This window comes from Hypoxylon trugodes, assembly GCF_022578975.1.
Source record: "Hypoxylon trugodes strain CBS 135444 unplaced genomic scaffold F4822scaffold_4, whole genome shotgun sequence".
NCBI lineage: Eukaryota > Fungi > Ascomycota > Sordariomycetes > Xylariales > Hypoxylaceae > Hypoxylon > Hypoxylon trugodes.
In genome coordinates, this window is record NW_026250019.1 from 798,493 (window position 1) to 813,631 (window position 15,139).

Consider the following 15,139-nt stretch of genomic DNA (forward strand, 5'->3'; position numbering starts at 1 on the left):
CAACAAGCATCCATATCCACATCCACATCCACAAACCCCAATCCCTGCAACTTTTTTTTTTTTTTCTTTTGGATGTACCTTGCCATCCCGTAAGCACATATGTAGCTGTTGTAATGGAAGTTACAGCCGCGAAACGTTCGAGGTTATTGAACCTTCCCACACTCACGCATACCGACAAACTAAAACTAAAAGTAGAACACCATTTTTGCTCTATCTTATGTACCCTATCTGCCTATCTATCACGTTGTTTGTCTCTTTCCCGCTTGTGCTTCCTTTCTCCAACCTCCGTCCGATTCTTCTTCAGTAAAGCCTGGCCCTCATCTACAGGCATCATCTATCTACTCTTTTCTGCTTCGTTTGCGACAAACATGTTTTCTTGACAGTTATGAGTCAGTTAATCCAAGCTTGCCCAACTTTGCTTGCTTTAAACAACCAAGAAGCAACATCCAATTAGCTGTCGGTGCCGTCTTTGCTTCTTCCTATTCGATAGTAATAGGGTATGTTGGTCCAATTCTACGTTACATATTGCCAACGATTGCTTTACTTTGCTTTGCTTTACTGTTTTTCTTTTTCTATTATTTCTCTTCATTGTCAAAAGCACAGACCTATGGTCATCGGCGCAAGACGATTCGATATGATGAAATATGTTCGAGAATCTTGGAAGATATCTATCTACTGATCTACTCTATTTACTTCCACATACGAATACCCCCTTGTCGACAAGGGGTTCGTTTCCCTGAAGCCTCATTCCCATGTTATTTACGAAATAGGGGGAGGCCACCAGAACAGCCAGACAGCCAGAGCAAAGAAATCAAGTGTCGGATGAACTGCCTAATTCTTTTCATAGCCAAGTGGTCATCACAATTATACATTCTAATTTCTTTCCTTACACAAAGCCTTCATTTCATCACATCACATGTAGTCACACTTGACTGTGTACAGCATCATCTTCACCACCACTCGTTTTTTCTTCTCCCGCTATCTTGACTCGCTATCCACCTATAGAGATAGCTTGTCACGATGCATGATTCATGAAGAGAAAGCTGCCAATAATCTATTAGAGGCTCAAAGCTAGAGACAACTCCGTTTGTACATACCTACACAGATCTACTCTACTACATACATGCATTTCATGACTAGCCACCCCAGTCTCTCCAGTCTCTTCACGGAATGTTTCATCTGCGAGCTCCCACTTATTTGATTCACCAATAATCTTCTTGCACTCTTTTCGGCAATCGTTTGGGCGCAATTTTCTTAATTGCTTTTTTCCTTTGGAGAATTTGCAGTTAATATTCTAGATTAATCGCAGCTTCTACGTCTCAATAACTCAAGGGAGTGTCTTAAACCGCCATTGACCTTCCCTGCGGACTCGCCGTCTGCAGTATTTCGCTTCACCCTGTCTACCGATCCTAATCAGGGCGACCTTCCGGGGTCTGCCGTTACAACAGACATACCAATCGAGGGTTTCCTAAGCCGCGACTCCGCCATGTCGAGCTCTTCCTCAATCGCTGCGATCGCGAACGCCCCGCGACATGTTCGCTCTAGAACCCAAAGCATCTCGAGCGACCGTCCATCGACAGTCGGCCACAATCTAATGTCGCCCCCTCTCTCTGTGTCGCCCGAGGCAGTATACATTGCGGCGTCCGCTGCCTCGCAAATCGTCACTAATGACCATGATAGTCACTCTGAATCGTGGTACGACCAAATGGGCATCGAGCCCTCGGAGGAAACTGCCTTAGTTTCACAACATGCCCTTCAACTCGCTAATAACTTCGTTGACCAACTCCTGTTTAATATTATCGGTGCAGCTAAGTCTACTGCACTTTCAGCGTTGCGCCCGGCCGTTGCCGACGTATTAAAGCCGAAACTTGCTAAGGATGCTATCAATAATGCGGAAGAAGAGCTTCGTGAATACCTGGGCGGCGGTGAAGTAGAGGAATTGGCGCAATCTCCAAGCAAGCAGGCCCCTAGCGATTGGGATCTTGAGCTAGTATGGAAAAGAACGAGATTACGATGCATGGTCTATTCTTCTCTTGGTGATATGGAAGAGGAGGATGAAGACTACTACATGGAACAGGAGCATCTCAGGGGCGAGTCTGACGATATTCTAACGGATATCATATCCCCTGCAGTTGCTATATTTTTAACATCGATTCTTGAATTTATGGGTGAACAAGTCCTGGTCATCGCTGGGCAGGCGGCGTTCAACCGATTACGTGTTAAGTATGAAAAGGAAGTGAAAGACGGCATTCGAATGCCTGGAGAGTTCTTTGATCGCATTGTTGTCGAAGAATTGGACATGGAACGTGTGGCTTTAGACCGGACTCTAGGCAGGCTCTGGCGTTCCTGGAAGAAGAGAATTCGATCGCCATCGGAACCCAACTACTCTCGACCGTTCTCCCGTAGCTCAACAGGTGCCTCCGGATTGTCGGCGCAACGTCGCGGAAGCGCTGCGACAGATCATGTTCTATTGCAGCCGACTCCTAGAGATTCCGACCCCGCGCTTGTGTTACAAGAGGAACAAGATGGCGAGGAAGACAGCGAGGGATCGAGCCAGAAATCGGATCCGAAGAAAACGAGTCCAGCCGATCTGCCTTTACCGGATAGCGATGTCGAAGCCACATACAGCGACGAAGAATCCGAGGAAGAGGGAGATGGGGTTGTGCGACCGAAGAGTCTAATAGTCCTTTCTAAACACGCAAAGGTCGAATTGGCATCTCTCGGCACTTCGGTGCCTTCCAGTTCAATTCGACGAGCACGCTCTCTTCCTTCGCGCAGACGGCCCCGATACCCTTCTCCGCCGACGTCCAGCCGCGGAGTCAATTCGCAGGAACCCAATGGAGTCGAACAAGGTGGGCAAGATAGCTCGACAACTGCCACATCTACTGGGGGTCAAACCGGCGGCGCGAACGCAAGCGAGGGTTCCGACCAAATTCGAGATAAAGTTAAGAAGATAGGGGAGCTAAAGGCAGTTGACGGTAAAATGCCAAAGATCAATACCAACGTCACATCTACGGCGTCGCCTGCGCTTAGTAGCAAAACCCCCCAGGCTGAAGCTGGAGAAGACGAAATCGACGAGTTTGCCGAAGAGCCCGAGATCTTGACATCATCACGTGTATCAATCGGAGGGAGAAGCTCTCCTGCTACCTCAGAGTCTGGGAAGCCTGCGCCTCTTATACAGGGGCGATCTAATAGCGTGCGCTCAGTGCGTGTTATTGAGGTGCAAAGCCCTCGCAGCCCGACTGCTGGTTCTGGTTCGCGGACAAGTTCGCTGGATGTGCAAGATCCAGCCCTGTCTTCTCGAAGTTCTCGAAGAATCTCCACTCCACCCATCGCCGAAGAGAACGACACAAATCTGCCATCTCCAAGTAAGAGAAATGCCGTTGTTATTCAGCCGTCATTCGAAGAGTCTCAAAACATTACCCCTGTTACATCTCAACCTGCTCGAAACCCCAGCCCATTGCGAAGCGTTCATTCACAGCCGTCGTCCCAATTGTCTGTACCGACTAAAGTATCGATTGTGAGTGGTCCTGAGGTAGAAGGACCCCCGGAGGAAAGGCCTATGCCCTTCAAATCCACCAGAAGCCCCCCATTACCGACCTTGCCCGAAAGAACCACAAGTCGTCCAATGTATGGACGATCAATCTCGACAGGTACTGCGTCGGATAGGTCTGCTAGGCGGGCTTCGCCTGAATCGCCCAAAACATCGCGCCCTCCACCCAGTGACTCCCCCTCTTCTACGTCGACCAAATTCAAAACGGTTCGCACTTCTGAAGACGGCCGACGCTCAGAAGATAGAGCTCGTGATTTTGAACAGCTTATCCACAGTAATGAAACTCTACAATACACACTTACGCCAGAAAACATGCGTGATATTGATGTAAGTCTCCAACCCACAGCCTCCCTTGGATTGAATCTAACAAAGTCGATAGTCCAACTCATCCCAGCACAATGGGAGTCCCAAACTTTCCAATAGGTTCCAAAGGAGTGAGGACGCCAAATACGCCGAGCGCTCACGATCTTCATCCATTAAGAGATCTGTGTCAGTCACGAAGGGAACCAGTCTGGGCTCCCATCCACCTACGGATCTACCTATAGGCGCCAAATTGTCAGGATCGATTTCGAACCCGCCTATTTCAATCCCGCCAAAGGGTCGATCGGCCTTCGCGCCTCAAGCGAGAGAGGCTCGAATTCCTCGCGAGTCGTTGCAAGACTTTGCCGACTTCATTAGGTCCACAGGGCCTCCTGGAGAGCATAGCGCGCAATACAATCGGGGCCCTATGGGTCCACCACCTCCGACTGCTCGTAGTGCAACGGGACCCACTCATGTTGCGAAGGGTAGAAGTGCGAGCATTGATAGCCGGAAGACCAATATGACCTCACGGTCCCACCTTCAAGCTAGAGACGCCGCCGTTAGCCCTGCTAGCGAAAATTCTGATCTCATTGATTTTATTAGACGAGGCCCACCTAATAACAATGGAGGTAACCCTCGAATTCCTCGCAACGTGGCTCCTTTCCGATCTACCATGGATTCGGATCAAATGCAGATGACCGGCGCTGTAGGAGGTAAAGCTGTCGACGCTGTTATCCCTAATATCCGCAACAGTGAAGCTTCCACTAATATCACAGAGATTTCGGCCCCTTCATCAATGAACTCGCAGAGCGCTCTTCTGAGCAAAGCAAACAAGATGCAACAATATTCTGGTAACAATTTTGATGACGATGATATGATGCCAAAACGAACACGAAGACGGGTTCGTGACCCTTACGCGATCGACTTAAGTGACGAAGAGGACGACTTTTTGGATGTGTTACCTAAGCCGAAGGTGAAGCAGGAAGAGAGTTTGATCGACTTCCTCAACAGCTGCCCACCTCCCCCCGAGCCAACTCCGCAACCCGTTTCGATTCCAAAGAAGAAGTCTAGCGCACCGAATCTAATAGCACGCTTGAGATCAGGCGGAAGCTCTATTAGCAAATCATCAAATGGAAACCCTCGGGGATTCGCTAATGATACACGATCTCTGAATAGCCGGGCTGGCAACGGCAAAGGCTACACGCCAATTGTTATCCCTTCGGTCCCTCCTCCGAGCAATGAGAAATTTGGAAACGACATTAGGCCATCACCAATCACCCCTGCTTCCATGGGTCGTGTCCCAATGAAGAAGTTCGAGCCACGAGAGGCTGTTTCTAACAGCCGTACGTCGGACTTGGCCGATTTCCTACGCGATTCCGAACCACCACCACAACAGATGGCGTCGCTCCCATCTCCTACCGAGACCAAGAGCAACGGGTTTTCTCGTATGTTCGAACGACGCAAGAAGTCCACAGCTTTTTAGTCAATTTTGACTTCATACCAAATCTTCAATGTACAAATTTATCATTTACATCAAGGAATCTGCAAATACCATGGAAACAAAAATCTAGAGCTGGGAAGGGTGGAGCTTAGCTAAGAAGACGTTAGCTTTTTAGACCGATGAAGTATTGACCATGTCGGTCACGATCTTATTTGTATACCTGCAGTCGATACCAGATAGCTGCTCCTGTTTTCTCCATTATGCCTAAGTATTGGGTCGACTTTGCTGCCTCGAATAGCTCGATTCTTGGAATGATACCACGGGTTGTTTGACGCTCGTACACATTATTAGCGGAGGCCAGACGTGGAACGTAGCGAGAAAATGGGAGAAGGAAGGGAGTGAAGAAGATGGGGATGGAAAGCAATGACCGATGCCATTTCCGGTCTTTTATTTGTAGTTTCGAGATACCTCACTGAAATGAGAATTTACGTTGATTGGAATAAATAATATAGTTTTGATTGAATGCGTTGGTATTTTTTGTTATGCACCTACTTGATATTTTATGGTGATGTGTTATATTTTAGGGTCTATACAATACTCATAGCTCACAGATCATTATTCATTGTTACGTGTAGCATAGAGAGAAGCAAGCAGCAATTATTATTGAAAGCGAGAATATCAAGCCAGCAAGTAAGCAAACCTATCGTAGGCAAAGACAATCCTGACTCGTCCGGGTACAATAAACACGGCCGAAACCCCTACCGCCGCCTTTTCATGTGCTTCCTTTTATGACCATCGTGGTCATGTTACACACTGGGTATTTTTCCTAACTCCGCAACAAACGCCTGCCATTTATTTACTCATCCTCATCGGCATCCCTCTTCTCATATCCTCGTGTCCTCCTTCCTAATTCTTACGTCCGTGCTTGCCAAAGCTACCCGAAAGGATGCGCTTCACCTAACCGCACAGTCCTTTCTTCTTAGGCTTCGATTGCTCCTGCTCTGGGGTCGGGCCCGGATAAATGGACCTGAGGTACTCGAACTCGGCGTCGTAAGCACTTCCACATCCACAGACACCGCCCGCGTTGCTGCTGCTACCGTTGTGGCGGTATGTCTCGATGTAACTGCGGTTGCGTTGACTCTGCTCTGCATCGACTGTCTTGGTAGCGGGTTGAACTTCCTCTTGGGTGGCTTGCTCATCGCCGATCTGTGTAACGGTTCGACGGTCATACTTGCTATCATTGCGTCTAACTCTTCGACGGCGTCCCTCTGGTCCACGCTTCTCTCGCGCGGCGGCTGCGGCCTCGAGGGCCATGTTTACTTCGGCTACCTCGTTTTCTACCGGTGCTGGTGCTTGTGCTGGTACTTGTGCTGTAGCTGATGCCGATGCTGATGCCTCGGCGTGTGCTCGGGCGGCGACGTCCGCGTACGTAGCCTGTATCTTCTGCATCTTAGAAGCTTCCTTCCACTCCTTGAACTCCTGAGTCTTCGTCGCCTTCTCAATCTTCTTCAACATCTTCGCCTTAGCTATAGCCTCAATCATCTTAATCTCAGCAGCAACCTTTGCCATCCTCTTCGCCGTACGGTTCGCCATGATCTGCGAGTTTTGAAAACTTCGGTTAAGCACAAACTCGCGGTCTTCGTCCCCGGCAACGGTAAGCATTTCCTTCTCTTTGCCCTTGCCTTTTTGTCCGTGTCCGTGTTCCTTCATCCCACGCGTCCACTCCTCACGCGCGGCATCCCCGAGTTGTGCGGGGGGTAACTGTTCCTGCGGGATCTGTTTCTTCAAGTGCTCCGGGACCGGTAGGTGGTAGTACGACTTGAAATTGAAGTAATCAATCTCCTGTTTCTCCCAAGGCAAGGGTCGTTTCTTAGCGCGTTGCTCCGCAAGACTTCGTTGCTTAGCGTCTGCTTCCGCTTTTTCGATGTTGCGGAGATGCTGCTGTAGGTTCTGGTAACGCAGCTCGACGTGGTGAGGACGCGGGGGTGGAGGAGGGGGTTGGAGTTGGGTTTGACCTGATGCGCTGGCTTCCGCGGCTTGTTTTGCGGCTTGGGCTTTGGCTATCATTTCGCGCGGGGAGGGGCGGTTGTTGGAGCGGCGTTGGTGCATGTAGCCGTACATGTCATTGAGCTGGGGTTGGGGAAGGGGGAGGGAGGGGGGTGCGCTCATGTGCTTGGATTCTGGCTTCTTAGCTGAGTCATGAGCCTTCTCGTGTTTGCGGCTGCTGGACTGTAGAGACTTTGAAGTCTCGGCGGGTAGTGAGGTTGGTCGAGGCTTTACCTGAGACTTAGTAGCCTTGGGGGTACTTGGACCGGAGATAGTGCTGTTGTTGTTAGCTTACGGTATAAGAGACTTGGTATGAAAGAGACAAGAACGTACCCAGATTGGCGTCTCTCAGATCGCCTACGCTCACGTCGTGTAGACTTCTGGTGTAGAGGTCGAAAGTGGTTGGGTACCGAGAAACGGCGGCGCGGCTTGGTACGACGCTTGCTGTCACGACGAGCTACCTTACTTGAGGCCTTGTCGTGAACCATGTCGTCGACGCCCTTTCGGACGTTAGAGGTGGATTTAGGGGCCATGATTATGACCGTCTAGAGTGTTTGTGTTCGACTGTGATGTCAAAAGCTACAAAGTAGAATAACGGAGTGGAGAACAAGATGACTTGGGATGAAAAATCATGAATAACGAGTGAATAATACGAAAATCTCAAGCTGTCATAAGCTGTGATGAAAGCTGTCGTTTATAATTGCAATGTTGTGCGTGTGCAGAAACCCAATGTGGTGAAAGTTGCTCCGTGGCCAAGATTTTACGCACAGTAGCTGAGAAGAGTAAGAAAGGGTAGGGAGGAAGGTGAAGGTAGTTGGGAGAGTTATTTCTCGTGCAAACTACGACGGACAACAAATAGAAAGGTGAATGGGATTAGTCCATTCGTGTCACAGACCGGTTTGTATGATACATTAGGTAGGTACAGCTATGATTTTTTAGGCACCTGGTTCTCGACCGGGCGAATGACGGGAGAGAGGACCGGGGGGAGGGCCGGTATTTTCGGAGGGGAACTCACAACGTCTCGGCAACACGCATGACGATGTCATCTGTGAGTGGTTGAGGCGCCGGCGACCCCGTACCGCGCGGCAACTACCCCTCCGAACTCTTATTAAGCCCCGTAATGCCCTGCTATCGTTGATTCAGTGCCTTCTCTTCGACCTTCTGCTCCGCCTCCTTCCCCCATCTAAACACACTTGCAATAGAACCAAGAATCGAACCCCTCGTCTGCTCCGCCTTTTCTTCCGTCTTGGCTGCCACTTCAGAACCCTTAGCTTTGGCATCCGCATACGCACCCTTAGCAGCCGCAGCTACAGAGCCAACATCTGATTTCGTCCTGGCCACAATATCCTTAGTATCCCTCTCTACCTTTTCTGGTACCTCCCCGCCAGAGGCCTTGGCCCATAACCTAGCGAGTGCGAATTCAGCATCCTCACGCACTTCTTCCCAATCCTTGTTTTGCGCCCATTTTACAGCACCTTCAATCTCTGCGTTCCAGCGATCCTTGGCGCGCTCTATGAGATTGGCCCGTTCCGCTGCTGCAAGTTCGGCGCGTGTGGGTGGAAGAGTAGGTGGTAAGGGATCAATGATGCCTGAGATTAGGCGTGTCTGTTGCCGTAGAATTGCGGACTGGTGTTCTCGGTTCTTTTGGTGCGCTAATACTGTGAGATAGGCTATAGAGAGGGTGAGAGTTACGCCTCCGGTCTATATACAGTTAGTTCTCTGATATACTCTGAGGGCAGGTTGTGTGGTTAAGAACATACGAAACCAGTTGTGAAGCCCATGATGAGCCGTTTGCTATGTGCGCCGCAGCGCTAAGATTATGGAATACCAATTGAATAGGTTTTATAGAGAGAAGAGTAAACAAGTGTAAGTATTAAGTGGTTCTCTGTGGACTTGCTTAGAGTATAAAGCCCAATTGATCTTTAATAGTCGCCGTTGAGAGTGAATTAAATAAATAAATGGAAGTCGAAGTTCATCGAATGACGAAAGTTGCGCTACGTACCTTCTAAGAGGTACGGCGGTACTTAGTTACTCAGGTACACCGCACTCATCCGAAAACTCTCAGTGCTCGGCCCGCGCTATAAGCCCCACTAAAAAATTCCGCTGTGATCGAAGTATCTTTGTACCTTTATCGATTCATTCAACCCTCAATTATCTCAGCTTCACTATAAGAACTATCATACAGCCCGAGTTCAAGTCTCAATTGGACTCGATCACACCTTAGGATGGCGGGAGGTCTCGTCGCATACCGACATCTTAGTCGAAAATCATCCCACCGACAAGCCTTATTACGAAACTTGGTCACAGCTCTAGTCCAGCACGAGAGCGTCCGAACAACATGGCCCAAAGCCAAAGAAACACAACGGGTAGCCGAAAAACTCATCACACTCGCGAAGAGGAACAATGAAACCGCCAAACGGAAAGCCACGGGTATATTATACGTACGTCTCCTCTTCCCCCCTCCCCAGTCTACACAATACGCAATATTAGGTGGTTAGTAGTCAAGAGTGAAAATGACATTGACGATATACCAGACCCCCCACGCCCTCCTCCCCAAACTCTTCGGCGAGTTACGCGAGCGCTACCAATCACGCCCAGGGGGGTACACCCGCGTCCTCCGCACGCAGCCCAAATCCCGGTACGACCAAGGCGACTCCGCGATCCTAGAACTCGTCGACGGACCCCGAGACCTACGCTTCGCCATCACAGCCGCCGCCGTAGCACGAGACGAGCGCTTAGGCCGACAATCAACTGAACTCACAAAGCGAAACCGGGATAAAGTGACACGTTACCGACCTGATGGAGCGGCTGCGTTTGATACTATGGTGAAGCGGGTAGCGGGGTTACGGTTAGGTGTTAAGAGTGCGAGGAAGGAGGGTAAGGATGATGGTTGGGAGGATATTCCGAGTAGTTAGGGGTGAAGGAAGAAAAAAAGGAATGAAACGTGAATGAAAGAATGGAAACGGATCATACTCGGAATTATGATGGATAGATGAGATGTTTCTATGCCATTACGGGGCCATGCGTATCGGGTGGGCATGAGAAGATCTCGCTACTCCAAGTTGAGAATCTTAGTAAGGCGGATTTGCGTGCCGTCATGACTTACGCAGGAAGATATGAAGTAGATATGGCAGTTGTACGAAATATGTATCACTACTATAACTCATCAACGAGAAGGAAATCCATTCACAAGTGCCTAAGTATATTAACGAATAAATTCCTATCCGAAGGGATATCATACGAAATCAAACGTATCACCCTTCTCCCTAACCATCTTCCCAACCCTCTTAGATCCAACGATCCTCTCCAACTTCAGGACATCATATTTTGAGAAAAGCGCCCTCACACTCCCTCGTTCAGGCTCGATCTTTAACTCCCGTTCACTCCTGCCTAAATACCCGCCAACAATCTCCTTGTAAAAAATCGGATTATCAGGTAACCCGTACATAATCACCTTCCTCACGCCCCTAAATGGATACCTCCGAAAATGATGCGCTCGTTCGGTGTATAACAGAATTTGCTGTCGTCCGCTTAGAAAATACGATCTTGTCCGCGAGGCTTCGGGGACATCCGTATACTCGCTCACCGCGCCGAACGTCAAACCCGAGCACGTGGGGTTAGTTGCTAAGTAATTACGCACGCGCACAAAATCCAAATACGACGGCACAAAGATCAGCGTCCCCGTAGCTTCCTTTGCGCGTTTTGTGAGCGACGGGATGATGGCGCTGACGAAATACTCAAACCGTGCATCAGGCTCCGCCGCCACGGAAGCCGCTTCGAAGCGGGAGAACGTCTGTCTTGCCTTAGTACCGCCGAGATCTTCGATAGCACCAGTGTACGATTCGGGTTGCACACGTATGCGGCCAGCCCAATTTGTACAGTGCCGACGATGTAGTTCCGCAAGCTCAGGTGTGTTGAATGCGGAGAAAACAAGAGTCTGGCGGAAGTTGGCAGCGTGCCCGTCGAGATACCACTCACGTACACGGCCAAAATCGCAATCATGTGCTTCGCGCGGTTGGCGGTTTAGATGCTCTAAGACGAATTCGACGTGCTCCCAGTTTTGCATAAGTAGGGCGTCCGCCTGGTCAACAATGACAACTTCGATCGAACTGAGGAAATCGAAGTCTACCTTGCCTTTTTGTTTTTTGTCCTCTTCGGACCCAATGGCCATACGCAAACCTAGGGGGGAGGCAATTAGGATGTCGGAGTTATAGAACTGTGAGAAGTATTTGATAGTCTTGCGTGTGAATTTGACGCCGATACGGAACATATCGTCGTCGTTACCCTCGAATAACTCCCGAAAGTCTTCGGGACGGTCTGAGGAGAATGTGGACTCCTTGTCGAGGTACGAGTCATCAAATCGTTTCCTATTCTCTTGTTGCTCAGGTTCGCATAGGGAACAGATGGTGTTGACCATTTTTACAGCCGAATTGCGTGTCGGCAATAGCATCAAAACTTTCGGCCGTGTGAATCCCTGGTCCCTAGGTTCGAAGTCATTATTTTCACCCTCCTTGGCAAGTTTGGCGTTGTTTTTGATGACTCGGTCTCGAGTCTTAAAAACATGATTCACACTATGGAGACACGCCATTCGTCGCAGATCTTCGGCATTTTTTGGAGTTCGCCCACAGAATAGAAGATCATTATAAGCGAAAGTCAACGGGTATAGGACTTGCTCTAATTTGGTAAATGTTGACCGTTTCCGACTAGTTGTCTCAACAAGTCTCTGTTTGAGCTTCAAACTTGATGGTCCAGATATAGGGGTTGGAAGAAGCGATGATTGAGCTGGATCTTTTCCAGGGAAATTTCTTATCAGCCTCCAACCATTCTGCTCGATGTGTGATTGCGAGTAATCGTTGGCTTGAATCGCTTTGAGGCGCCTTTTCACTTCGCCTTGGTCCAGTTCAACGAAGTGAGCCTCAAATGGATCAGATGAATCAGGAATGTCATTATCATCATCATCCGCCTCAACCTCATCCTCAGGTCCCTCCTCAACCTCTTCCACATGGTCAACATCCCGATCCTCATCCTCATCGACTGAATCAACTTCTCGCTCGGGCTTCGAACCCGACTTAGCCTTTTCAGGCTGGTGGTCAAGCTTCCTCCTTTTGGCACGAGGGGCAGATTGATCTTTTGACAAGCTCTCCATTAAAGCAAAATACGGCTTGCTAGTAGCTTTCTCCTTTTCGCTTTCCGAGCCAGAGCCGTCATCATCGATTTCTTCCTCGGATGGAATTTGTTCTTCCTCAGACTCTTGATCTTCCACATTTCTATAAGACGAATTAGATTCACTTGAGTTTCATAAAATAAGCATATGATGAGAGATTCGTACTCAATATCTGCAACTCGCGCGCTATCGAATCTAGGGGCACCAAAAGATCGTTTCCCCCTTGGTTTTCCACCTCTTCCTCTAGGCGCACCTCCTCGGCGAGGGCCTTTGAATTTGCCCCGCATAACTGTCAATTATTTAGAAGTATGGTTATAAAAGAGTTTTTTTTTCTTTAAATAACTTAAAAAGTCGCTTGATTGTTAAGAAAAAGTTGGTATAAAAAGTTGAAAGTGAGAAGAAATTCTAAGAAATGAATTCAGCCTTGCGAAATTTCTTGCACGCAAGCCACAATACCCCCACTATAAAGCGCCACAACTCGCTAACATCCCACTCATCACACCCCTGTTCAATCCGCATTTCTTTATCGTTATCTTGTGCCACCAAATGTTCAGCCTTGCCCACAACCCGCAGTGAACCCCACTACGCTGAGAACGTGAAAATTACAACATTTATTTCCCGAAGAAAAAAAAAAAGATCGATTGATTCGATTGAGACGAGAAAACAAGGCAACGTCCCCCTCTGCCGAATTTTAATACCACACTCGTTCTCCTCCTCCATTAGCCAGCCTTCACGAGAAATATCGCAATCATGGCTGTGGACACAGAACCTTTCCTTCATCTGTCAAGGCCCTTGGCGCCGACAATATTGAACTACCAGAGCAATATCTCCCCGCTCTCAGTGGTCATTCAACCCCAAGTGCGTACCTATTCCAACCCTTTCTATATTATACCCTTAGGTATTTTATATGTAAACTAACATGAAATTTTAATAAAAACAGTCCATCCTCTCTATTCTCGACCATGCCACCCGTCGCGATATCCGCCCCGCCTCCACAAACGCAAACAACTCCAACACTTCCACACCCGCCCCCTCCTCGACCTCATCCTCGCGCGTCATCGGCGCTCTCGTCGGCACCCGGTCCGAGGATGGCACCGAAGTCTCCGTAGCGTCCTCCTTCGCGATCCCGCATACGGAGAACGAGGACCAAGTAGAAGTCGACGTGGAGTACCAAAAGAACATGCTGTCCCTCCACCTACGCGCACACCCCCGCGAAGTACTTCTAGGCTGGTATACAACAAGCCCCGAACTTAACAGCTTCAGCGCCTTGATCCAGAATTTCTTCGCGAGCCCGGAAACGGGCACATTCCCTCACCCCGCAGTGCACCTAACAGTCTCTGCTGAACCCGGCCAAGACGTCCAAACCAAAGCCTACATCTCGGCCCCCGTAGCCGTCAACGCCGAGCGCGCATCCGAATCCTGCCTCTTCATCCAGGTCCCACACCGACTAGCCTACAACGACGCCGAGCGCTCCGCCCTCGACCTAATCGCCTCTGCCCGCGACAACTCTGCGCGTTCGGCCCCCGTAGTCTCCGACGTAGAATCTCTAACCCGCAGTCTCGAGCACTCCCTCGAGCTCCTAGACCGCGCCTCTGAATACGTCGGCGCAGTAATCGATGAAGAGCGCGAGCCCAACAACGCTCTAGGCCAGTACCTTATAAGCGCATTATCGCTCGCGCCCAAGGTCGACCCCGTGAGCATCGAGTCCGACTTCAACAACCACATCCAGGACGTGTTGATGGTCAGCTACCTCGCCAACAGCATCCGCACCCAAATCGATCTGAGTCAGCGACTCGCTACGGCGGCTTTGGCTAACGATGACGGTGCTAAGGATGGCAGCGGTAGCAAGGATGGTGAGAAGGAAGGTAAAGGCGAGAGAGGCGAACGTGGTGGACGCGGTGGTAAGAGAGGAGGCCGAGGTGGCGGACGGGGTGATCGGCAACAACGAGAACCCCGCGAGCTTCGTGAGCCTCGTGAGAACGCCGATTGAAGTAACCCAGAAGCGGGTTAATAACCTGGATGAAAAACAGTCCCGTGGCGGTATCATGTACACATAGCATGGCCAACGGAGTGGGGATATCATGCCGTGTCGTGACTGCTTCTTATTACTATTGCATAACGCATAGAAGGAATAAGGCAGTTCCAAAAAAAATCGGCAGGGCAGGGTAGTTTTGTGAGATAACGCAAAAAGAGAAAGAGAGGTTTATACGAGGCGTTCGCGTCCGGTCAAATTAAGGGCATTATTTTTACAACGTACTAGATGAATAAAAAAGAGGAAATGCTACCACAAGAATATTCGTCGTTGTAATCAATTCCTAACCCGTCCTATTATCATCACTCCATATTAAAACGCAGTAATTATTATTATTATTATTATTATTATAAGATATTAGTTAAAATGGATGAGTGAAATTTTCATTACTATACGTACTTATTAATTACTAAAAACCCGCAGCGCAACAGCCTCAACCACAACCACAAAACCAACGCAATACCATACGTTCATATAGCCATGTACGTGAGTATACATACTCAGTAGACATCAGTATGTAGAAATTTGCTTTGCTCTGTTCTGTTGTGCTTTGCTTTGCTTGCTTTACTCTATCTTCTTGTCGTCTCATTTCGTTTCGTATCA

General features: G+C 49.1%; 6 protein-coding genes across 6 annotated transcripts; 3 read left to right on the forward strand and 3 right to left on the reverse strand.

Annotated features, from left to right (window-relative positions):
* Positions 1-1,156: 1,156 nt before the first annotated feature.
* F4822DRAFT_202155 (uncharacterized protein) lies at positions 1,157-5,576 on the forward strand. The gene is made up of 2 exons (XM_051453739.1): positions 1,157-3,880; positions 3,933-5,576. Exons 1-2 carry the CDS (start codon positions 1,487-1,489, stop codon positions 5,334-5,336), a joined length of 3,798 nt encoding a protein of 1,265 aa, XP_051315248.1. The 5' UTR covers positions 1,157-1,486; the 3' UTR covers positions 5,337-5,576.
* A 592-nt stretch (positions 5,577-6,168) lies between these two features.
* On the reverse strand, positions 6,169-8,331 carry F4822DRAFT_202137 (uncharacterized protein). Its single transcript, XM_051453738.1, has 2 exons — positions 7,674-8,331; positions 6,169-7,617 (listed from the first exon to the last, which is right to left on the reverse strand). Exons 1-2 carry the CDS (start codon positions 7,871-7,873, stop codon positions 6,252-6,254), a joined length of 1,566 nt encoding a protein of 521 aa, XP_051315249.1. The 5' UTR covers positions 7,874-8,331; the 3' UTR covers positions 6,169-6,251.
* A 137-nt stretch (positions 8,332-8,468) lies between these two features.
* F4822DRAFT_427824 (uncharacterized protein) lies at positions 8,469-9,121 on the reverse strand (the record flags this gene model as incomplete). The annotated part of the gene is made up of 2 exons (XM_051460802.1): positions 8,469-9,041; positions 9,101-9,121. 2 exons carry the CDS (start codon positions 9,119-9,121, stop codon positions 8,469-8,471), a joined length of 594 nt encoding a protein of 197 aa, XP_051315250.1.
* A 444-nt stretch (positions 9,122-9,565) lies between these two features.
* On the forward strand, positions 9,566-10,255 carry F4822DRAFT_427825 (ribosomal protein L17; the record flags this gene model as incomplete). The annotated part of the gene is made up of 2 exons (XM_051460803.1): positions 9,566-9,781; positions 9,875-10,255. The coding sequence occupies 2 exons, from the start codon at positions 9,566-9,568 to the stop codon at positions 10,253-10,255; spliced, it is 597 nt and encodes a 198-aa protein (XP_051315251.1).
* A 160-nt stretch (positions 10,256-10,415) lies between these two features.
* On the reverse strand, positions 10,416-12,881 carry F4822DRAFT_202181 (DUF1253-domain-containing protein). Its single transcript, XM_051453740.1, has 2 exons — positions 12,670-12,881; positions 10,416-12,607 (listed from the first exon to the last, which is right to left on the reverse strand). Exons 1-2 carry the CDS (start codon positions 12,789-12,791, stop codon positions 10,576-10,578), a joined length of 2,154 nt encoding a protein of 717 aa, XP_051315252.1. The 5' UTR covers positions 12,792-12,881; the 3' UTR covers positions 10,416-10,575.
* Positions 12,882-13,128: 247 nt separating this feature from the next.
* On the forward strand, positions 13,129-14,908 carry F4822DRAFT_398470 (Mov34-domain-containing protein). Its single transcript, XM_051457696.1, has 2 exons — positions 13,129-13,362; positions 13,445-14,908. The coding sequence occupies exons 1-2, from the start codon at positions 13,255-13,257 to the stop codon at positions 14,492-14,494; spliced, it is 1,158 nt and encodes a 385-aa protein (XP_051315253.1). The 5' UTR covers positions 13,129-13,254; the 3' UTR covers positions 14,495-14,908.
* Positions 14,909-15,139: the final 231 nt, after the last annotated feature.

Excerpts from the sequence above, each read along its gene's own strand:
- F4822DRAFT_202155 (XM_051453739.1), top strand. The coding sequence starts at position 1,487 with ATGTCGAGCTCTTCCTCAATCGCTGCGATCGCGAACGCCCCGCGACAT. Across the intron at positions 3,881-3,932 it reads AAAACATGCGTGATATTGAT|TCCAACTCATCCCAGCACAA; the intron begins GTAAGTCTCCAA and ends CAAAGTCGATAG.
- F4822DRAFT_202137 (XM_051453738.1), bottom strand. The coding sequence starts at position 7,873 with ATGGCCCCTAAATCCACCTCTAACGTCCGAAAGGGCGTCGACGACATG. Across the intron at positions 7,618-7,673 it reads TCTGAGAGACGCCAATCTGG|CACTATCTCCGGTCCAAGTA; the intron begins GTACGTTCTTGT and ends TAACAACAACAG.
- F4822DRAFT_398470 (XM_051457696.1), top strand. The coding sequence starts at position 13,255 with ATGGCTGTGGACACAGAACCTTTCCTTCATCTGTCAAGGCCCTTGGCG. Across the intron at positions 13,363-13,444 it reads CAGTGGTCATTCAACCCCAA|TCCATCCTCTCTATTCTCGA; the intron begins GTGCGTACCTAT and ends TAATAAAAACAG.
- F4822DRAFT_202181 (XM_051453740.1), bottom strand. The coding sequence starts at position 12,791 with ATGCGGGGCAAATTCAAAGGCCCTCGCCGAGGAGGTGCGCCTAGAGGA. Across the intron at positions 12,608-12,669 it reads GCGCGAGTTGCAGATATTGA|AAATGTGGAAGATCAAGAGT; the intron begins GTACGAATCTCT and ends TTCGTCTTATAG.